This window comes from Pleurodeles waltl, chromosome 8, assembly GCF_031143425.1.
Source record: "Pleurodeles waltl isolate 20211129_DDA chromosome 8, aPleWal1.hap1.20221129, whole genome shotgun sequence".
Classification (NCBI taxonomy): Eukaryota; Metazoa; Chordata; class Amphibia; order Caudata; family Salamandridae; genus Pleurodeles; species Pleurodeles waltl.
Window position 1 is genome coordinate 508,748,406 of NC_090447.1, and position 24,335 is coordinate 508,772,740.

At 45.3% G+C, this 24,335-nt stretch overlaps 1 protein-coding gene across 2 annotated transcripts in view; it reads left to right on the plus strand.

Moving 5' to 3' along the window:
- GCC2 (GRIP and coiled-coil domain containing 2) overlaps positions 1-24,335 on the plus strand; it is a 418,679-nt gene that overhangs the window by 220,858 nt on the left and 173,486 nt on the right. For both annotated transcript variants that reach the window (XM_069204470.1, XM_069204471.1), the window contains exon 11: positions 13,491-13,655. In XM_069204470.1, the coding sequence (XP_069060571.1) occupies positions 13,491-13,655 (165 nt within the window). The remainder of the gene's footprint in view (positions 1-13,490; positions 13,656-24,335) is intronic.

Sequence of the window (24,335 nt, forward strand, 5' to 3'; positions counted from 1 at the left end):
ACACACCTGTGTACCCATGATGTGGACACAGGAGACAGCATGCCTGTCAAAAACAAAATCTTTAGACAGTCTGACCATGTTAAGGAAAGCATCAAGGTGGAAGTCCACAAGATGCTAGAATTGGGAGTAATTGAGCGCTCTGACAGCCCCTGGGCTAGCCCAGTGGTCTTAGTCCCCAAACCTCACACCAAAGATGGAAAGAAAGAGATGAGGTTTTGTGTGGATTACAGAGGGCTCAATTCTGTCACCAAGACAGATGCTCATCCAATTCCTAGAGCTGATGAGCTCATAGATAAATTAGGTGCTGCCAAATTCTTAAGTACCTTTGACTTGACAGCAGGGTACTGGCAAATAAGAATGGCACCTGGAGCAAAAGAGAAAACAGCATTCTCCACACCTGATGGGCATTATCAGTTTACTGTTATGCCCTTTGGTTTAAAGAATGCCCCTGCCACCTTCCAAAGGTTGGTGAATCAAGTCCTTGCTGGCTTGGAGTCCTTTAGCACAGCTTATCTTGATGATATTGCTGTCTTTAGCTCCACCTGGCAGGATCACCTGGTCCACCTGAAGAAGGTTTTGAAGGCTCTGCAATCTGCAGGCCTCTCTATCAAGGCATCCAAATGCCAGATAGGGCAGGGAACTGTGGTTTACTTGGGACACCTTGTAGGTGGAGGCCAAGTTCAGCCACTCCAACCCAAGATCCAGACTATTCTGGACTGGGTAGCTCCAAAAACCCAGACTCAAGTCAGGGCATTCCTTGGCTTGACTGGGTATTACAGGAGGTTTGTGAAGGGATATGGATCCATTGTGACAGCCCTCACTGAACTCACCTCCAAGAAAATGCCCAAGAAAGTGAACTGGACTGTGGAATGCCAACAGGCCTTTGACACCCTGAAACAAGCAATGTGCTCAGCACCAGTTCTAAAAGCTCCAGATTATTCTAAGCAGTTCATTGTGCAGACAGATGCCTCTGAACATGGGATAGGGGCAGTTTTGTCCCAAACAAATGATGATGGCCTTGACCAGCCTGTTGCTTTCATTAGCAGGAGGTTACTCCCCAGGGAGCAGCGTTGGAGTGCCATTGAGAGGGAGGCCTTTGCTGTGGTTTGGTCCCTGAAGAAGCTGAGACCATACCTCTTTGGGACTCACTTCCTAGTTCAAACTGACCACAGACCTCTCAAATGGCTGATGCAAATGAAAGGTGAAAATCCTAAACTGTTGAGGTGGTCCATCTCCCTACAGGGAATGGACTTTATAGTGGAACACAGACCTGGGACTGCCCATGCCAATGCAGATGGCCTTTCCAGGTTCTTCCACTTAGAAAATGAAGACTCTCTTGGGAAAGGTTAGTCTCATCCTCTTTCGTTTGGGGGGGGGGTTGTGTAAGGAAATGCCTCCTTGGCATGGTTGCCCCCTGACTTTTTGCCTTTGCTGATGCTATGTTTACAATTGAAAGTGTGCTGAGGCCTGCTAACCAGGCCCCAGCACCAGTGTTCTTTCCCTAACCTGTACTTTTGTATCCACAATTGGCAGACCCTGGCATCCAGATAAGTCCCTTGTAACTGGTACTTCTAGTACCAAGGGCCCTGATGCCAAGGAAGGTCTCTAAGGGCTGCAGCATGTCTTGTGCCACCCTGGAGACCTCTCACTCAGCACAGACACACTGCTTGCCAGCTTGTGTGTGCTAGTGAGGACAAAACGAGTAAGTCGACATGGCACTCCCCTCAGGGTGCCATGCCAGCCTCTCACTGCCTATGCAGTATAGGTAAGACACCCCTCTAGCAGGCCTTACAGCCCTAAGGCAGGGTGCACTATACCATAGGTGAGGGTACCAGTGCATGAGCATGGTACCCCTACAGTGTCTAAACAAAACCTTAGACATTGTAAGTGCAGGGTAGCCATAAGAGTATATGGTCTGGGAGTTTGTCAAACACGAACTCCACAGCACCATAATGGCTACACTGAAAACTGGGAAGTTTGGTATCAAACTTCTCAGCACAATAAATGCACACTGATGCCAGTGTACATTTTATTGCAAAATACACCCCAGAGGGCACCTTAGAGGTGCCCCCTGAAACTTAACCGACTGTCTGTGTAGGCTGACTAGTTCCAGCAGCCTGCCACACTAGAGACATGTTGCTGGCCCCATGGGGAGAGTGCCTTTGTCACTCTGAGGCCAGTAACAAAGCCTGCACTGGGTGGAGATGCTAACACCTCCCCCAGGCAGGAGCTGTAACACCTGGCGGTGAGCCTCAAAGGCTCACCCCTTTGTCACAGCCCAGCAGGGCACTCCAGCTTAGTGGAGTTGCCCGCCCCCTCCGGCCACGGCCCCCACTTTTGGCGGCAAGCCTGGAGGGAACAAAGAAAGCAACAAGGAGGAGTCACTGGCCAGTCAGGACAGCCCCTAAGGTGTCCTGAGCTGAGGTGACTCTAACTTTTAGAAATCCTCCATCTTGCAGATGGAGGATTCCCCCAATAGGGTTAGGATTGTGACCCCCTCCCCTTGGGAGGAGGCACAAAGAGGGTGTACCCACCCTCAGGGCTAGTAGCCATTGGCTACTAACCCCCCAGACCTAAACACGCCCTTAAATTTAGTATTTAAGGGCTACCCTGAACCCTAGAAAATTAGATTCCTGCAAACTACAAGAAGAAGGACTGCCTAGCTGAAAAACCCCTGCAGAGGAAGACCAAAAGACGACAACTGCCTTGGCTCCAGAAACTCACCGGCCTGTCTCCTGCCTTCCAAAGAACTCTGCTCCAGCGACGCCTTCCAAGGGACCAGCGACCTCTGAATCCTCTGAGGACTGCCCTGCTTCGAAAAAGACAAGAAACTCCCGAGGACAGCGGACCTGCTCCAAAAAGACTGCAACTTTGTTCCAAGGAGCAGCTTTAAAGACCCTGCAATCTCCCCGCAAGAAGCGTGAGACTTGCAACACTGCACCCGGCGACCCCGACTCGGCTGGTGGAGAACCAACACCTCAGGGAGGACCCCCGGACTACTCTCCGACTGTGAGTACCAAAACCTGTCCCCCCTGAGCCCCCACAGCGCCGCCTGCAGAGGGAATCCCGAGGCTTCCCCTGACCGCGACTCTCTGAAACCTAAGTCCCGACGCCTGGAAAAGACCCTGCACCCGCAGCCCCCAGGACCTGAAGGACCGGACTTTCACTGGAGAAGTGACCCCCAGGAGTCCCTCTCCCTTGCCCAAGTGGAGGTTTCCCTGAGGAAGCCCCCCCTTGCCTGCCTGCAGCGCTGAAGAGATCCGTTGATCTCTCATAGATTAACATTGCAAACCCGACGCTTGTTTCTACACTGCACCCGGCCGCCCCCGCGCTGCTGAGGGTGAAATTTCTGTGTGGGCTTGTGTCCCCCCCGGTGCCCTACAAAACCCCCCTGGTCTGCCCTCCGAAGACGCGGGTACTTACCTGCAAGCAGACCGGAACCGGGGCACCCCCTTCTCTCCATTCTAGCCTATGCGTTTTGGGCACCACTTTGAACTCTGCATCTGACCGGCCCTGAGCTGCTGGTGTGGTGACTTTGGGGTTGCTCTGAACCCCCAACGGTGGGCTACCTTGGACCAAGAACTGAACCCTGTAAGTGTCTTACTTACCTGGTAAAACTAACAAAAACTTACCTCCCCCAGGAACTGTGAAAATTGCACTGTGTCCTCTTTTGAAATAGCTATTTGTCAATAACTTGAAAAGTATACATGCAATTGAAATGATTCAAAGTTCCTAATGTACTTACCTGCAATACCTTTCAAACAAGATATTACATGTTAAATTTGAACCTGTGGTTCTTAAAATAAAATAAGAAAAGATATTTTTCTATAACAAAACCTATTGGCTGGATTTGTCTCTGAGTGTGTGTACCTCATTTATTGTCTATGTGTATGTACAACAAATGCTTAACACTACTCCTTGGATAAGCCTACTGCTCGACCACACTACCACAAAATAGAGCATTAGTATTATCTCTTTTTACCACTATTTTACCTCTAAGGGGAACCCTTGGACTCTGTGCATGCTATTCCTTACTTTGAAATAGCACATACAGAGCCAACTTCCTACAGTATGGTTATGTACCCGGTGAACTATGGAAACACAATATAATAACCTTTACAGAGAGACAGACAAAATGTAACCACTTATTATGTGGGCTGTCTCAAAGCTTGACTAAGTAAATGAACATCCTGAACATGTTGATTCAGGCTAAAGTAGATATAAGCTTCCTTTAGGATACACACGCATTGTGTGGTGATCAAAGAAGGCGTTGTTTCAAATTGTTTCTGAATCAGTTCCTGTCGTCACCCCCTAAAAAGGGCTTGGCAACTGTATATTCTTGGCACAGCTTGTACTCTAAAGTGAACACCTTCAATATTGACAGAAAAAGCAGTTGAATAGCCTTCTGTGGTTCACACCAGTGTCGCTCCTAACCTTTGCCATAATATACAATCACCATAAGGTACATGAGGGCTTTCTCCCAGTGGCGATCCAGAAGTTAGGGCACTTTGCTGCTGGATGCCTTGTAGTATGGAAAAAATTCATGTTGTAATGTGCCAGCAGAAGGCCAAACACCAATGGTTTAGAGTGATGGACATTATTTTCAGTAGCAGTGTCAGAGTGACTAGAAAAAGTAAGGCTATTTGACACTTGGCAACATAGGCAGGCTCTCCAAATTGCCCAATCACATTTCAGCTGTGTATCACATGCAGAGAAGAATTGACTAAACAAGTAGGCAAGATACTACTTAGAGCCATCAATGTGTCCACTCACTTCCACATTAAAATAGAAGGGGCAGTAAGACGGGAGTAACAGGGACACAATGGAAATAATTATCCTTTGCTAAAGGATCTGTTAATCCTGAAGCATGTAAGATAACAGATTATTGGTTACATTGCTGCTTATAACACTGGTGAAGCGCAGAAGACAATTGTTGGACAAATTCGAAAACCAGTCATAAGTGGACATTTTCTTGATGAGGTGCCTGGCCTTAAAAAAAATATATATATAGAAATAAAAAAGAGAGAAGCACTTATTCTGAAACTGATGGGCAACGTCCTCGAGGCAGAAGCTAAACTTAAATAAAGCCATGTTAAAGCTTTTAGCATAAGTTCAATGTATTAAGAGGTCAAACCTACACATTTGAAATGGGCAAGGTGAACTGGTTTCTAGCGTAGCTCAACCTGAAATATTACAGAAGTAATCATGTGGAGACTGGATAGACTTCTGTCCAAAATATGAACAGTGCAAAAGCACTGAGTTAAGGAAAAAAATGAGGAACTCTTAAAAGGAGTGACATGTAGAGGAAAAAAGGAAAAGTAATGGTTTTGAGCAATTGTACAAGCATTCTACATAGGTGATATTACTGAAGAGTTAGGAAGGTAGGCTTACTTATGATGAGTCCCTCTACTAGTTTTGGCAACAGCAGGTCATGAAGACCTAGATGCCACTGTAACCAGGGAACAGGTGCAGATGGCTTTTTTTGCCTAAAGTCTACCATAGCTCCTTACCTAGATGCGTTCTGAGCAATCTTCTAAAAGCTAATTGCAATACAGCTGACTATGTTAGCGAACTTGATGCATTAGATCAACTGTCAACTCCATTGTGAACAAGTTAACAGTCTTTGTAATACTTGAGTCTTTCAAGGATCCAAGCTTTTGTTACATCATATAGGTCCCTCTCCCTACTCACTTTTGATGCACAAATTATCACAAAGAGCGTAGCCAATCTGCTTGATTAGCTAATGCCATTCTTAAAACATCCACACCAAACTGAGTTTCTGAAAGAGCGCAACACGGGTGACAAAACAAGTGCAATGCCAGTTTGAAGCTGGGGTTAGTGGTAGAGATGAGTTTCTCTTCTTGTTAGATGCTGAAAAAGCATCTAGCACCGTGAACTCGGCTCCTTCTTTCTGGATGACTAATTGTGGGCCATTCAGTGAGGAGAGAACTGATTGTGATAATCTATGGTTAACTGCCAGTATCGAATCAGCATTGGTTGAAGTGAATGGTCAAATGTTGTTTAGGGTGGATATACATAGACGTACCCTGCATGGATGCCTGTTTTCTCACCTCCTCTTTTCCTTCACATGAGCCCATAGCTGAGCAGACCAGAAAATCTTCAAGTCACGGGTATCAGATTAGAAACAGATGTCATGAAGCTTACTGTGTTTGCATATGACAGTTTGGAGTCCGTGACGTACCAGAATCTTTGTAACTAACTCATTGGTAGAGGTCTACAGGTTTCAATATGTCTCTGAATTTAATTTCGGTATGACAAAATCGAAGTATCTCAACTTGATCCTGATTTATCAGAAGCAACAAGAGTTTAGAACACACACTGTGTTAAAGTGGAATGAAGAGGTCATCAGGTCCCCAAGTATTTCTTTCTCAAGAAGATTCCATAGAGTTGAATAAGAATACCCACTACCAAACTGTTGAAAAAGATGTAATTAGTTGGTAAAACAAATGATCTCTTTGCTGAGGAAGAGCACCGGTTTTAAGTATGATTGTTCTCACGAAGATGATGTATATGTTTCAAAATGTTTCCTTAAATGTATACAGGATGTTTACTTTGCCCATATCTGGGTAGGGTAAGTAGGTGGAAGAGCATCTTTCTTATGATAAAACTCTTTCTGGTGGATAGTCTACATAACAGTAGCTTCCTTACATTTTGAACATCCCTGAGTTGGTGGATAGTCTACATAACAGCACATTCCTTAAATTTTGGACATCCCTGAGGTGGGTGGCAGCCAAGTTCTAGAAAACTTCACAGAAGTGATCCAGTCTGTGGTCAGATTGTACTGTGCAGCTCTGTGTTAGCCGTCCACTTCCCATGAAGTGATGGAGCTGAGCCACACATAATCACAGCCCAAGCACACTACTGACATCAGTTTCATATCTCTTTCCCTTTTTATACCTTCAGACACAGAACATAGTTCAATTGTTGGTGGCAAAGGGCTGATTTTAAATGTTAGAGATCACTCTGTGGAATGGGGACACATGAGGGTATTGACGAATCTGCATGTAAAGTATTCCACAGAAAGAGCGTTACCAAAGGTAAGTAACTTACTCTTCCAATGGATTCTTCTGAGTGCAGATTCCTTACCTTTTAAATAAACATTAGCTGTGCTGTGAATTGATCCTCCCTCTGGACTTATCTGTCAAGGCAATAGTGCTTAGTGAATTATGTCTATCAATGTCCACATCACAGTTTGGCAAATGCAAAGAATAGGTTCTTCCTGAGCTAGTAACGTTGTAGCAGCCTTGACAAGGGTGAAATGAGCTCTTAAGTTCTCACTAGTTTCATTTTTGGACAGGGTATAGCAGATTTTGATGCAAAGAGCTACACATCTAAGGTCCTTTTCTGGAGTACCTTAAGGCGGAGCAAAGAAAGCCAAATTGATTTGCCAACGTGGAAAGGTGGCACGACTTTTAGAAGAAATGCCACTGCTTATCTAGAAAAAATGTGGTATGAGGAGGTTGGGCTAACAGCACCTACAATTCATTCAATCAGCGCTCTGACTGAATGGCCAATAGAAAGACATTGAGCATCAAGAGTCTGTGTATGGACTAAAGATTGTGCACATCAGGAAAGTCAAGAACAGATGAAGGCCCCATTAGGCATCCCAGATGACTTGGGGGTGATACATATGTGTCAAACCTTTTATAAAATGTTGTACAGCTTAGAATTTGAGCAGAGACAATTGGTCTGGCACAGAAAAGCAATCAAGGTTAACAAGTAGCCTTCTACTGTCTAACTTAAAAGTCCTGTTAGGTCAAGGTCTGTGCAAATAAATAGGGCTTAAAGTAACCCTGCAAGGGATCTGTATTCCGGGCCCCACATCTGACAATAAACATCTCCCAGCACCCAGCATACATTGACTTAGTCAAAGGGAGTGTAGCAGTAAGTATGACATCCATCACTTTGGTAGGCAGGTTCATTACATTTAACCACCACCGCTCATTCTCCATGCTTGGAGGTGTAGGTTGTGGAGACTGTGGTGCAGGACCTTGTCATGTTGCCCAGATAGGCGGTCCACCTATGTGGAAACCTGATCAGAGTGCAGATGATCAGGCTCAGATGCTGTAATGCTATCTGTATTTAACCACCGGCTCCATCTTGACCATTGACTCCATTTTGTGCTTAGCTTCAAACGCCGTCACATTGGTGGTGCAGGTATTTTTCTGCGCACAGCTTGTTAACGTGTTTTTGCTTTTTCTCACCATGGAAGGGATCATAACAGGGGGAGGCAATACAGATAAGAATATACCAGGCTGAGAATGTTTATGGTAGAGCAGGGTACAGCTCGGTCTTGGAAATACACTGTGAGATCTGGCCAGTCTCTCTTGTGTTTTTTCAACACTGACTTGGTATGGCCAGCACTTGAATTTCACAACTTACTCAAAGGGAGGGGGGTTTCTAGAACCTTCCTCTTAAGTTTGCTTAAAGTAAATAAGGTGGAAAAGGAACTCCTCTCTGGGGGTGGATGCATTGCTCAGAGAGTAATCCTATTGGGGTTGTTCTCTTTTCTCAGTTGTCATGGGTTCCACAACTTGACATTGGCAGACAAAGGATGATGTTGGATTCGAGCCTCATGGGGCTGCATTTTTAATTCTTAATATCTAGCTTTGCTGTGTGCATGCATGAATGTGTAGTCACTGCATATATATTATATTTATTGTTGATGTATTGCATTTTCTTTAATTATTATTATTCCACTGTTGTGATTATTTTAAGAGTTGCACGAGTGTTGCTGCATTCACATTAAGTGCTCATGTTATTATCTTTGTGTAACCTCGGAAATGCCTTAATAAATTCATTGCTCAGACTGAGAGTACTGCGTTCTTTGCATTCCTTTAGCTTTGTTCCCAGTCATTCTGAAGCAAAGCAGAACAGATGCTCAGAGTACCACACACTCCTGGCCTAATCTGTGGCAATCCAGATGACTTAAATCTGGTCTTCCTTGATCTTAATCATTAACTGAGGCTAGAGATGAAAAGGTGGGAACATGTACAGGACTCCCGATTTCCATTCAAGCTAAAATGTGTTTCCTAGCAAAAGCCTTGGAGTAAATTCAGTGCATAAATCTGCTGACACTGCACATTTTCATTGATGGTGAATAGCTTAACCAGGGCTCTACCTATTGATTGTAGAGGACACCACATCCAGTTGGAGACTCCTCTTAGTCTTCAAGAAATCATCTGCTCAACTCATCGGTTCTACATTCAAGGACCATGCTTGGTAACCTTGACAATGTTCTATTGGTCCAGCTACTTCTGGAAATATAGAGTATCCTGGCAATAGGGCAGGACCCTATTCCACCCTGCTTGTTGGTGTACCACATGGTGTTATCCGTGAGAACCTGTACCAGTTTTCACTTGATGGATGGCACAGAGGCTTTCAAGTCTAAGTGTATCATCCACTGCTTTAGGAGGTTGATGTGGAGCCAATTTGCAGCAGAGGAGGTGATGCCTCTAATCTACACTTCCCCTGGGTGAATCCACTAAGCAGGCATTGATGCATCTCTCACAACCATGAGGTCTGGATGATGGAGGAAAAGTAGTCTGCTGTTAATCAGGTGGATGTTTGTAAGCCACCACAGTAGATCCCTGATGCTAGACTCCCTGGGATCTGAGCTTCCACTGCAAGGCTCTTCTGTGCCATGTGGTGGATGGGATAAGGAGAATGCATGCCTCCAGGAGACCATGAGTTCTCAGAGCCATCCTCACTGAGACCCAGGATTGATCCAAGGACATTTTGATTATATCTTAATAGTCCAGACTCTCTGCAGTGGTGAACTGAACCATTTCTGGTACTGCCCCAATGAATGAGATTATCTGTTAGTTGGTCAGGCGTGACTTCTCAGCAATGTCAAGAAATTGGCCTTCATTGTGAGGTGGGCCAAAACTGACTGGTGAGCACACATACTTTTACCCTTCAAAGATGGGCAGCGAGAACCAACTTCTCTTTTGTGAATGTGCAAGGGGCTGAGGTAAGGCCGAAGGGAAGCATGCCAAACTGAAATTATTATTGGTCCACCTTGAACTGCAGATAAAGCATGTGCCACTGCAGTATGGGTATATTAGAATATGGTCCTGCAAACCCAAGGACTCTATCCTGCCTCCTGAGTCTAGTGCAAACAGAATCTGAGCCAAAGTAAGGCTCTTGAATGGTTTCCTCTGTAAGAAGGTATCCAGAGGGGCAAAGGTCCAAAATGGGTCAGTGGTACCAGTCCTTTTTCAGGACAATGAAATAGCAGGATGAATATCCCTTGTGATGTCCACTCAGTTGCACCATTGAAGAATAAATGTAATACCTTCTGTATCAGGATTTGCAAGTGCTCCTTCAAAGTTTGTTCTGGTGTGGGAGGTAAATGAGATAAGGAGATAAATGAAGAGTAGGGTGTCAGGCCTGTCAACTCTATAGCTCAGTATGTCTTATGTAATAAATCTCAAGCTGGGGAGGAAATGTTGGACTACTGTCCTCAGCCATCGAGGACAAACTAAAGCAGCTTGGTAGCCACTACACAGTGGAACAAGAGTTGTAGGACTGTTGTCCATGCTGCTGTGCACGTTGTAAGCTGACGCTGTGTAGGCATCTCCGAATTGGCTGAAGTGGTTGCTGCACTACCATTTGGGATTACTGCCACGGTCTTTAAACTAACCCCCCTTGAGCAACCTCTAAACCTATAGAACTGGTGGAGAAAATTGTTAGGGTGGTGTCAAGAGTCTCAATGCTCTGCAGTGGATAGGCTGTTTTGAACCTCTCTAGAGCCAATTTTGCCTTATTTCCCCAGAAGTGCAGTACCCATCAAAAGGCATGTCCATAAAGGACACCTGTACATCGCCCGAGAAATCTGAGGACCTCATCCATGCATCCATCTTCAGTACCATGCTGGTACCAACAGCCCTGCAAATGTAGTCTCTAGCATTCAGGCCAGTGTAAATGGCAAACTTAGCTGCATCCTGTCGGTCGTGTATTTTTGGGCTAATGAGGCTCTCAGATTTTCTGGCAACACAAGAAAGATCTTGCATTCCATGGCCCAGAGTGCATGTATGTATCTACCCACCAAGCATGCGCTGTTTAAGGGCTGCATGACCAGGGTCACTGATGAAAACATTCTCTGTCCAAATGCATCATTCTGTTTGGATTTCCTGCCCAGGGCAGAGAGTCAGAGTTAACCTTATCAGTGAAAGCTTGCACAATGAGACTGTCTCAAATAGGGTGTTTAGTCAAACAACCTGGGTCTCCAGGTGCAGGTCTAGGCCCCCAGCCTATTGGTCTTCTAACTGTTGGACAAGAACAGGTTTTTGACTGTATAGCCATTGTCAGAAGGGCCTGATTAAAAGGCAAGAATGGGTAAAATGGCATAAGCCCTAGCTGAAGAATCTATGTTACAACATTTAATTTTGTTTCAATGGAGGGCAACTGCAGTTCTTGTGCCTCATCTGCCCTCCTCACCAGCTGTACAAACAAACTGTTTCTTCCATTGGTGGTCCATGTGATGAGTCAAGCTTAATTTTAGGGGATGTGCCCAGTCAACTGGCACTTAATCATAATCCCAAAGTACCCGACCTAGAATCCTGCACAGAGTCCGAGTCAGAGGCAAAAATAAAATGGAGCCTTTGCAGGTAACTACATCACGGTAGAGGCATCTGATTAGAATCGTCTGAATAAAAAACAGTTGCACTTTTGTAATCCCATAGTGTGACATTGGTCAGACTTTGGCTGAGGTTAGTTTGGAATCTGACATGGGTGTTGGTGCCTTTCACCCATTATTGGTTACAGTGTAACAGGAACTGGCGTGGATCTCAGCACCAGTGTGTAAGACTGTACCAGAACCAGTATGGGCCCAGAAACTGGTCCAAAGGGGCCAGACAGCATCCATGTAGGAGGCACCAGCAGTAATCCGACTGGAAGCCCCTGTGGCTCACTGGAGCCTCAAAGTGCTCCAGAGCGGGTCAGTATTGCACTGATACTTTGCAGCATGGCCCATCTTAAGGCCACAATCTGCTGGTGGTCTACAACATCCCTCAGGTCCACCAGAATTAACTGAGGAATTGTATCTGAAGCCTGGATAGTCGACCACACATGCAGTGATCATCTTCTCTTTAGAACTTAGAATAGTTGGATGAAGTTGAGTCCCACTTTGAGTTCTTATGTTTACATTTAGATGTGACTTTGACTTACCAGGAAACTTCTACTAGGAAGTTGATATTCTGCAGGGGCAACGTCATGACCCAGACTTGGATTGGGCCAGTGACTTGTAGAAGGAACAGAACTTTTGCTTCATCCATGGCCTCTTCTGATGGTTGGCGATGTAGAGCTTTCCATCCCAGTCCTCAATCACCCTCATTTGTCGCACAACTGCGAAGATGTGGCTAGAGCCCAGGTCACAAAGATCAACCTCATGCGGGTCCGTCACTTAAATCTGTTTACTGCATTCGTGAAACTTGTAGTTTTGGAGGTGACACTGTTTCCTAGAACACTGTTAAAACATTTAGGGCTGTCAGAAGACTAACGTAAGTTATTAGCAGAGCTCTATATCGTCCTCAGAAGGCTTGGAGAAATAAATGAGCTGATGACAGTGCAACGGGTGATGCTTATATACAGCTCAGCTCTGTCTCTTCTGGGAAGGCACAAAGCCACACAATGTCACTTGCATGCTGGAGCACCACTATGAAGTTCTCTGGATATAATCTGGACCCAGTAATATTCAATAGGTAAGAAATCTGCATTTAGAAAAATCTGCCTGAATAAATTAGCCACAGTGTGCAGATAGCAAGGGGAGGACTGATACTCCCACATCAGCTTTGATGCAACCAGGTGACCCAACTTCTGTACTTTTAATATTGGACTCGAGAGAATACAGATAAAATATGGTACTTTGTAGATCACATGCTTGAAGCATTTTCTGTGGGCGGTACTTGGTAATTTTAAGTTTTTTATCCATCAACTGTATTCTGGCAGCAAGTGCAGGGTGCTTCCTGCCATTTCACTGAACTAGGATGCTGTATCATGGGTATATTGATTTTTATGACAGTCCCTGAGATGTTAATGAGCACTATCAATGTGGTATAGTTACAAAATGAACTAAAAAGTTATTGAAAACTTGAACATGGATTAGCACAATCCTGCATTTACTCAGGTTTTCCAGTACACAGTTTTCAGGTATGACATCCAGGTTATCAGCTTCACGTACTAGACTGAAAGTATGCAGAAAGTGAAGATGCCTTCATAGGCGCAACATGTTCAGCAAATATTTCTGAAATGAATTGCATTTATAGGCTATTTCCCAAATGCTGTGTGGCTCAAGTGCTTCCAGACACCACAGAACATAGTTTTAAATTTTACAGAATGTTAATTTGATCCTACTCGGATGTATTCTTCAACGTTTCTCTTTGTACTTACTTAATATTACAAGTGACAGTTGCTGTTTCCAAAACATATGTTATTGAATGGCATTGGTGTTCTGTTTTTCTTTTTAGCTCGAAAAGCTGAACTCTGAGAAGGAAGACCTGCTAGCTCATATTGAAACTCTTCAGACTAACACTAGGTTACTGGAATCTCAGATTTTAGATTTGCAGAGATCTAAAACAAGTGTGGATAAAGAGCTAGAGGCTGAAAAACTTCTAAAAGAGCAAAAGGCAAAGGTAAGTGAAAAATGTCCCCTGAGGAGCTATTTCTAATAGCAGCCCAACTTTTATTCATATCACCAAGCAGCAATAACTTACCAGTGTTATAACAAGCACTCCCACAGCGTCCAGTTCACTTCTCAAAATTTCCCCATCAAACTCAGTACATTCATACAGTCCACAACTCTGTACACAAGACAGTCTTGACCGTCCCAAAGCAGTTGACAGCTGCTCTTTCAACAACTATGAATATTTGCGATTTATAGCCCAAGTCTTCTACCATTATGTATGTTGATCCACAGCATTTCTAAGCCCTTAAACTGGTTAAAAGATCATGATACATATTTGAACTGCTTAACGTGTTATTTGTTCCATGTCCAGTTACTACTAATGTAACTAAATATATCATGGCTCTAGTGGATAACCTATCTAAACTACATCTTGACATTTAGTTTTCTCCATCAGAGCATTTCCTGACTATGTTAATACTGCTATTGAGAGCCCACCCCTTTTGACCACTTCTCTGTGCTTATTTACTTTAACAGTTGTTGTTGCATTTTGCTGCCATTTATAATTCTTTCTCACACTGATACCACAATATAGCGAAAGACCTAACACTGGACTATTCAGGTGTTACTTTTGTTTTGTCAATGAGTAGCCCAGGAAAATAAACAAAATTGTTACAAATGTAAAGAGGAAGACTTTATGAAGATATACTATAATTTTAATATAGGGTTGTAAAATATGCTTTTAAAATATAGGATCACCTCAGAAAGCAAAAAGGATACAAAGCCACCAGCTCCAGATAAGCTTACTTTTCATATGCAGGACTTGTCCACAGGTGCCAGATAAACTTAATTTTCAGACCTTCACTTTTCCAGGGTTTGCAGGAAAGAGTTGTTCAGCTACAGATGCTCACCATCAGGCATCTGTTGTACCCCTTCACTTAAAAAAAGCTTGATGTTCTCTGCAATCTGTTTCTTCTTACTTGTCAAGAAACTCTGTTCTAAATTTCCAGGATTAATATTGGGGGTTGTTTCTCAATGACAAAATCCTTCAACAGAGGCCCAATGCAGATCTAGGGCTTTGTCAACCCTATGACCCAACTGTCCTAGTTGGGACAAACAAATTGCAAAACATTATGTTCACGTCAATGCTTAATCGACTATATACTTGAAAGTCAAAATCAATATATTGAAATATATATGTGTACACTATATCTAAAAATATTTTATTTTCACAAACAGAAAATTTGAGTGAACCCCAAACCTGAATTTAAAGAGATGAAGGGCAAAAACACACATTAACCACAAGTGGTTAAATGAAGGGTAGTTTTAATAGAACCTCTACTTCTAAAAAATGTAAAGGGACTTTCATACAGAAAACTCAAAAAATACAAAATTTAAATATAGAGAAAAGAATTGTGATAAAAAATTATGATTGAGTCAAAAGTAGCCACGCTTTTGTATTGATGAATACACAGGACTAATTTACAGGACAAAATAACTTTCTTAAAATTGGCCAGTGATCCTACTATAGAATATGCAAAGGAAAATTAATAATTAAACCAAGCTGGAGAAAGGGAACTGAGGTACAAAACATTTTGAGTAACACTTCAGATTTGAGTTTTATATCTGGTGCCAAAAATTCACAAAAAAACAAATGACACTTCTAGGACATCCAATTACATGTGGCAGTAAATCACTTGCAATATTTCTACATTATTTGTTTAATTTTCTGATTAAAAGTAGATATTTATATATCAAAGACAAAGGAACATTTGTGAGAGCATAAAAGCCATGGAAAATACTAAACAAATATGTTATAATTAACACGTCAAAAGTCTATTTCAGAAGCACACTCACCGGAACTGGGAGCTATAGGAGGAGATTATGACAAGAAGGCCATACTGGAGTAAATCATATTTTTAATCTGTTTTACATTCTAAATATTTTTGGTATTTCGATTTTAGAACCATATTTTTGTACAGTGACCAGGACAAAATGACAAACTGCAAGCTAAGTTAATTTGGCTATGATGCATAGATGACAAATACGGTGTTTGGTTTGGAACCTGACAGGATTGATCATACTTATTGAAATATATCTTGATACAGTTTAAATTAAATATTGGGATTTCACAAGTATAATTGTTAGATGCAGAAGTAAATCTGGTCAAAATTTAATTTGAATTAAGACCACTTCATAATCTAAGTTTTTGAAATACATTTTTAAATCCTAAGAGTGTTTATCGAAGTAACATATTGGGAGTCCTACCATATAGTCTAACTGCAGCTAAAAAAGGGGAGTACTGAAATACCTGGGGCAAGTTTAATTGATTAATTTAAACTTGGAGAATATAATGTACACAGAAGGAAAAGCACCACACGTAATGTGATGAACTACTCAAAATGAAACGCAAACATCATTAGGGGGTTCTCACATTTGTTTCAAACTGTTTGCCCCAGTCAAAGGAAATTAAACAGGTCATAATGAAACAATATAAATTGTTACAACTTGACAAAGGACATTGATCTACAGAGGCTGTTCTCAAAGACACTGATATTTACCCATGAAGGAGGGTGAAGTTTTAAAGTTAAACTGATCAGAGTTAACATATCTGATGGAGGCTTCTCGCTACAAATTCTTTACCTTTGAATGTTTCCCAGGCATCCGACTGGATCCAAAACTTTTCTCATGAGCAATACCCCTGCACACCGGTAGGTGGCGTCAATTGGCTTCACATGGCATTGTCTGTATCTTCTGCGCCAGAAGTGATGTGTGCAGTGCCTATACAGGGAGTGCAGAATTATTAGGCAAGTTGTATTTTTGAGGATTAATTTTATTATTGAACAACAACCATGTTCTCAATGAACCCAAAAAACTCATTAATATCAAAGCTGAATATTTTTGGAAGTAGTTTTTAGTTTGTTTTTAGTTTTAGCTATGTTAGGGGGATATCTGTGTGTGCAGGTGACTATTACTGTGCATAATTATTAGGCAACTTAACAAAAAAAAATATATACCCATTTCAATTATTTATTATTACCAGTGAAACCAATATAACATCTCAACATTCACAAATATACATTTCTGACATTCAAAAACAAAACAAAAACAAATCAGTGACCAATATAGCCACCTTTCTTTGCAAGGACACTCAAAAGCCTGCCATCCATGGATTCTGTCAGTGTTTTGATCTGTTCACCATCAACATTGCGTGCAGCAGCAACCACAGCCTCCCAGACACTGTTCAGAGAGGTGTACTGTTTTCCCTCCTTGTAAATCTCACATTTGATGATGGACCACAGGTTCTCAATGGGGTTCAGATCAGGTGAACAAGGAGGCCATGTCATTAGATTTCCTTCTTTTATACCCTTTCTTGCCAGCCACGCTGTGGAGTACTTGGACGCGTGTGATGGAGCATTGTCCTGCATGAAAACCATGTTTTTCTTGAAGGATGCAGACTTCTTCCTGTACCACTGCTTGAAGAAGGTGTCTTCCAGGAACTGGCAGTAGGACTGGGAGGTGAGCTTGACTCCATCCTCAACCCGAAAAGGCCCCACAAGCTCATCTTTGATGATACCAGCCCAAACCAGTACTCCACCTCCACCTTGCTGGCGTCTGAGTCGGACTGGAGCTCTCTGCCCTTTACCAATCCAGCCACGGGCCCATCCATCTGGCCCATCAAGACTCACTCTCATTTCATCAGTCCATAAAACCTTAGAAAAATCAGTCTTGAGATATTTCTTGGCCCAGTCTTGACGTTTCAGCTTGTGTGTCTTGTTCAGTGGTGGTCGTCTTTCAGCCTTTCTTACCTTGGCCATGTCTCTGAGTATTGCACACCTTGTTCTTTTGGGCACTCCAGTGATGTTGCAGCTCTGAAATATGGCCAAACTGGTGGCAAGTGGCATTGTGGCAGCTGCACGCTTGACTTTTCTCAGTTCATGGGCAGTTATTTTGCGCCTTGGTTTTTCCACACGCTTCTTGCGACCCTGTTGACTATTTTGAATGAAACGCTTGATTGTTCGATGATCACGCTTCAGAAGCTTTGCAATTTTAAGAGTGCTGCATCCCTCTGCAAGATATCTCACTATTTTTGACTTTTCTGAGCCTGTCAAGTCCTTCTTTTGACCCATTTTGCCAAAGGAAAGGAAGTTGCCTAATAATTATGCACACCTGATATAGGGTGTTGATGTCATTAGACCACACCCCTTCTCATTACAGAGATGCACATCACCTAATAGGCTTAATTGGTAGTAGGCTTTCGAGCCTATACAGCTTGGAGTAAGACAACATGCATAAAGAGGATGATGTGGTCAAAATACTCATTTGCCTAATAATTCTGCACTCCCTGTATAGGGGCCACACCAGCACACTGATGTCACTACTTTTCTGTCTGATAGAGAACTCTAGTTGCAGATTCCTTACCTTAAAATTTCCTCCAGGCGCCAGTCTGGATCCAGATATTTTTCCTCAAGAAGAACCCCTTTGCACCATTAGGTGGTGTTGGTCGACTCCTCATCCATTGTTGGCGTCGTGGTAGCCGGATATGATGTCTCGGGTCATATATAGGTGCCACCCTGGGACCCTGATGTCAGTTCTTTTCTTTCCACGCCAGCCTACACACAGATCCAAAGAAGAGCTACCACACAGTCATGTTTTGATTAGTTTTTTTGGCTATTTGTCAAAGCTTTTGACCTCCTGGTGCATCGAGTATGTCATCACAGAAGACCAGCTTTAAGCCCTGCAACTCCAGGCATCAGATGATGTCCGTAACGGTTCAGCACCTTGTGTGTCTTTGGTGTGTGGAGCGCTACCACGACCCGAAGTCGTGCTCCGAGTGCCAAGCTGTGAACACAAAGGCTTTGAGGGAGCGATCCCTAAAGTTTCTTGCGGCCCAGCACTCTGCTCCGCATCACTTCTGGTCGAGATGAAGGTCCCAAGACCGTTCGCAGAGCCCACACTCTTAGTTGTCCCTTTTGAATTCTTCAGGATGCTCAGGTAAGCACAAGATGAAGTCTAAAAAGAGCAAACATTCTGCACTTCACCCCGTCAGTCAGATGACATGACGTGGCAAAGGAGCGTAGCCGTTCTAGGCCTCTGTCCTCTGAGCCTACTTCTGGGTCGCTCCGCACCTCCCTGAATTTGCTGGAGCGGAGTCACCCCTGCCCACCTCCACGAGTTCTCTGAGGATATGTGCTTCATATTTGGAAAGTCTGACCCTGCTTGAGCGCCTTTGGGCCCCACTGGGTCGGCAGGGGTCCCCTCAGGTTCCATGCCGGTAGATTCAGCTTCAGCCCCGGAGGGCTACCAGGGATCCGTTTCTAGATCCTCATCGTTGTCGGTCATGCCACTGCGACCTTTCCCAGCAACGATGCAGAAGTAGATACTCCCATACTTATTGCCTACACGGGCTGGACCAGCGTTGATCGATGCCAATTCAGACTCCGACTGGGACCATACTCCCCAGCTTGGATCCTGACCCTCATTCTTACGGGTACAGTGAGAGTATGGAGGGGTCACGGGATCCTTTAGAATACCTGCTTGATGACCCAATGGACTGCGCTCAGGACTTGGGTGAAGCCAGTTGTCTAGATACCTCACCTGAAGCTGGCATGCTTTCTCCCCCCTACCATGGCTACGGAGGAGGAAGCGTTGTATTCAGTGTTGGTGAGGAGAGCAGCCGAGGTATTGGGCCTCGAGCTGCCTTCTGTGGCCGTCATGAAGCCTCTGGATTGAAGCTAGCCTGCCTGATGAAGGGTAATACCCTGAAACCAGTCCCAGGATGCTTCAATCCTGTCCAGGGAGGACCTAGCTTGGCAGTTTAGGCTGGACTGCTCCCATAAGGAGCAGAGCCAAAACTGATTTGCATATGGATGGGTCCAAATTAGGGTGACGTGGCAAGCAAAATACAAATGGATTAAACCCAGATCTATGACTGGGGGTGAGTGTTTAAAAAGTTTCAACACTCCGTCATTCATTTTATTTTGTGATGTTGAGTCAGGAACAACCTCCTGACTGAGGTGCTTCAGCCTGGGGCTTGCTCTTCTGGACCCCTCTTGCTTTTGAATGAGGCGCTCCCTCATGTCCTGCTGGAGACTTAGTCGGAACCCAGCGCAGGGGCTCCTGTAAAATGGACAACCGCCTGCCGCCATAGGCCTGAGCATAATTACCCAAAATTCCTGACCCAACACCCCACACCTGAAAGATTGGTCATGCAGGCTTCTACATCCTCTGGCGCATTCCCTTCCGCCCCCCGGTCTTTTGGACTCCCTATCGGATCAGCTTGGATAGTAAATGTTTTCTTCCATCAGGCCATGAACACCGCATGCCTTTTGGGCCGTTACTCCCATACTTTATCAGACACAGTTGTGCAGGTGCTGCCTCCGGTCCTGGAGGAGGGCCAGTCCATTCTCTCCCAAGCGGTTGTTGATGGGAGAGATGCAGCTAAGTTCACAATCAGATGTGGGCTGGATACGACCGACTCACTGGGCAGAACAGCTGCATCAAAGGTGGCCTTGAGGCGCCACGCTTGGTTGAGGACATTTTCCGGAGATGTCCAAGCATCACTTATGGACATGCCCTTCAATGGCACTCCTCTCTTCAGAGACAAAGCAGACTCTCACCCGAGCGCATTAAGGAGTACCGGGTATGGCTCGGTCCTTGGGCCTTGCAGCTGCCCCTTGCCCTCCTCAGTTTGCTTTTCACCCTTTTTGTGGCTACAGAAGGGTCACCCAACCACGTCCCTTTCCCTCTTGCACCATTCCGCGCATGTTGCCCTGCCTCTGTGTGGCTGAGGACGTGGGATCCAACGTCTTCGTGGATCAGGGAACCAGCAGTTGGCCCCGTCCAAAACCCTTCCCGCTGCAGCCTCCAAACATTCCTAGTCTGACGCTTCGCCATCAGGGACTAGTTGGAGGCAGGATGCACCATCACCTGCCCCACTGGGAATCCATCACATCAGATGACTGAGGATCACCTGGCACTTCTCCACGAGGAGGTTACAGCTCTCTTGGCCAAGGGAACCATAGAGAATGGTCCCTGTGGCAGACGTAGGTTGTGGTAGTTATTATAGCTGCTTTCTGGTGCCCTAAATTGACAAGGGCCTTTCATTCTATCCTAGACCTCTAGTCCCTTAATCTTCTCCTCAAAATGGAGAAATTCAGGATGCTCACTCTAACTTAGGTCCCCTTTGCTTGGACCCAGGAGCCTGTATGGTAGTGTCATCATAGTGATGGCTGTGGTTACAGCTCATCTGCAGAGGTTAGGGGTTTCAGTAGTCCCCCTACTTTGATGACTGTCTGTTGAAGGTGGGCTCTCCTCAGCCTGTCGTGTTCCACCTCAAGATTACGGCAGACCTTCTGCATTCGCTGGGGTTCACTATAAACATGCCAAAGTCACACCTCACTCCCTCCCAGATGCTCCCTTTCATCTGCGCTATTCTGGACACAGTGCATTTTCGGGCCTATCCTACCGAGCAGCGAGTCCAGGATATTCAGGCTATGATACAGATGTTTCAGCCTCTATCCTGGATTTTGGTGAGAATGACTCAGGCTGCTGGGCCTCTTGCAACCTGCTGGTGACACATGCTACATGGCATATGTGGGCTCTGCAGTGGGAGTTGAAGTTCCAGTGGACACAGCATCAGGGGAATCTCTCAGACATGGTCCAGATCTCAGAGGGAACTGCGAAAGCTCAACAGTGGTGGCTTTCGGACCTTGATTGGGTGAGAGGCAGATTCCTCTCTCTTCCCCAACCAGATCTAATAGTAGTGATTGATTGGTCACTCCTGGGATGGGGCAGCCACATGAGAGAGTGGAGATAAGAGGAGTCTGGTCTCCAGCGGACTTCGGGCTCCATATCAATCTTTTGGAGCTCAAGGCGATCAGGCTAGCATTGAAAGCATTCCTTCCCTCTCTCAAAGGGAAAGTGGTGCAAGTGATCATGGACAACACCACTGGCATGTGGTACTGCAACAAGCAGGCGGGTTGTGGTTGTGCATCCTTTGTCAGGAGGCTCTGCACCTCTGGAAATGGCTGGAACATCAGGGCATATCCCTGGTGGTTCAACATCTGGCGGGCTCTTTGAATGCCACAGCAGCAAATCTCAGCGTCAGTGTCTAGTTGATAACGAATGGCAATCGATCCAGAATGTAGGAAAGTACCCTCTTTTTGGCAGGGACCCTTACTTTTTGCCGGCTATCAGAATGTTTAGACTGTTTTCACTAGAATCCTGCTAACCAGTACCTAAGTAATTGTGGCATACTGGTGTCCCCTTATGGGTCCATAGTATATGGTACTTACTTACACATGTCATTGGGACACCAGGGATTCCCCATGGGCTGCAGCATGTATTATGCCACCCATGGGAGCCCATGCAAAATGTGTCTGCAGGCCTGCCATTGCAGCCTGCGTGAAAAGGTGCATGCACCTTTTCACCACAGGTCACTACTCCAGGTCACTGTAAGTCACTCGTATGGTAGGCCCTTCCAGCCCAAAAGGCAGGGTGCAGGTTCCTGTGTGTGAGGGCACCCATGCATGAGCAGAGGTGCCCCTACAAACTCCAGTTCCATTGTTGGTGTCGTGGTTGCTGGCTTTGATGTTGCGGGCTGTATATAGGCGCCACCCCGGCGCACTGATGCCAGTTTCTTTTCATGACTTCCCACATCAGAAGTACGGAGCCACAAAGAACACTGACTGTTGTGTCAGAACTAGGGCCTTGAAAGGGAAGTCCCTGTCCTTAAAATCAGATGCCAGCAGACTGGATACTTCTTCAGATACTGGCATGGTATCTCCTCCTGCCACAGCTACAGAGGAGGAAGCCTCATTGGCAATGGTGGTGAGAAGGGCTGCTGAGGTCATTGACCTTTGTTACACTCACTGGCAGTCAAGACTAAGGTCTTGATGGAGGTGCTTCAGCCAGGATGACCCTCTCAGAATTTCTCCTTGCATTTAACAAAGCCCTCACGGACGTCCTGCTAGGGTCTTGGTCCAAACCCTGTACAGGAGCTACTGTGAACAGAATGTTTGCCCACCACCACTGCCCCTGCCCCAGAGGACCCAGTTTCCTCACCCAACACCCTACCCTGGAGAGCTTTGTTGTCCAAGCCTCTACCTCCCATGTAAATACTGGTGTATTCCCAATGACCCCACTGGATCGGAAATCCACGAGGCTGGACACCTTAAGAAAAAAAAAGTGTTTTCTTCCACTAGCCTGGAACTGTAGTCCGTGAACACTGCTTGCCTTTTAGGCTGTTAATCCCATGCACTGTGGGATACCGTAGCACAGTCGCTGACAACAGTCTCGTAGGAAGTCCAGTCTCTTCTCTCCTAGGCTGTTGCTGACGGGAGAGTTGCAGCCACGTTCACAATCCGATGTGGACTGGACACCATCGACTCTGGGCAAAGTGCTATCATTGTCAGTGGCTTTACGGCGCCAATCCTGGCTGATGATGGCGACTTGCTTTTCAGAGGCTGTCCAAGCATCACTTACGGTCATGCTTCTTGATGGCACCTGTCTCTTCAGAGATAAGGCGTACTTCGAGCTTGAACACTTCAAGGATAGTAGGGCTACAGCTAGATCCTTGGGCCTATCCCTGGCCCCTCACCAACCCCAGTCTCCCTTTCGCTCCTTTCGTGGCATGAAAAGGGATTCTAAACGTACCTTTACCCATACAGCCACCACCGCACACAAGCCTCCCATCCTCTGCGTGTCCAAGGACCCTCAAGTATGGTATACCCGCATACCTTGTGGGTCAGGCAGCCTGATGTTGGGCCAGTCCCCCATTGCCCTGGCAGCCTTAGCTTTCAAACCCCATTAGATTGCCCTTATTCCATCATGGGCACCTAGTGGGAGGCAGGATGCTCCATCTCCTTCCCCATTGTGGTCTATCACATCATACCATTGGGTTATTCAGGTTGTACTAATGTGCTACTCCCTCCCCTTTGTGACACTTCCTCCACCCATGCCACCCACATATGAAAGACTGATGGAGGATCACCTTTCCTTTCTTCACCAGGAAGTGACATCTCTCTTGGCCAGGGTACCAACACCAGAAGTAGTTTGTGGTGGCTAGTCCCGCTACTTTTTCGTGTCCAAAAAAGGACAGAAGCCTCTGTCCTATCCTAGATCTGCACCCTCTCAAATTCTTCCTCAAGAAGGAAAAATTCAAAATGCTTATGCACGCTCAAGATCTGTCTGACCTGAACCCCAGGGACTGGATGGTAGTGTTGGACTTACAGGACACTTACTTCCACATTCATGTCCTGCCTGTCCACAGACGTTACCTGTGGTTCAAGGTGGCCCACAAGCACCTTCAGTTCACTGCACTTCCCTTTTGCCTTATCAATGCACTCGAGTGTTCACCATGGTGAGGGCCGTGGTTGCAACTGATCTGTGGAGACCAGGGCTGCCAGTCTTCCTCTGTCTTGAGAACTGGCTGTTGAAGGCAGGCTCGCCCCAGGCTGTCGACTCCCACCCCCAGACTACGGCAGACCTCCTGCACTTGCTGTGGTTCACTATAAAGATGCCGAAGTCACACCTAACTCTCTCTCAGATGCTCCCTCCCATTGGAGCTATTCTGGACTCGTTGCAGTTTCCGTCTTATCCTCCTGAAGGATGATTCCAGGATATTGAGGCTATGAAACCAATGTTTCAGCCTGTATCCTGGATTTCGGTGAAACGGACTCAGAGGCTG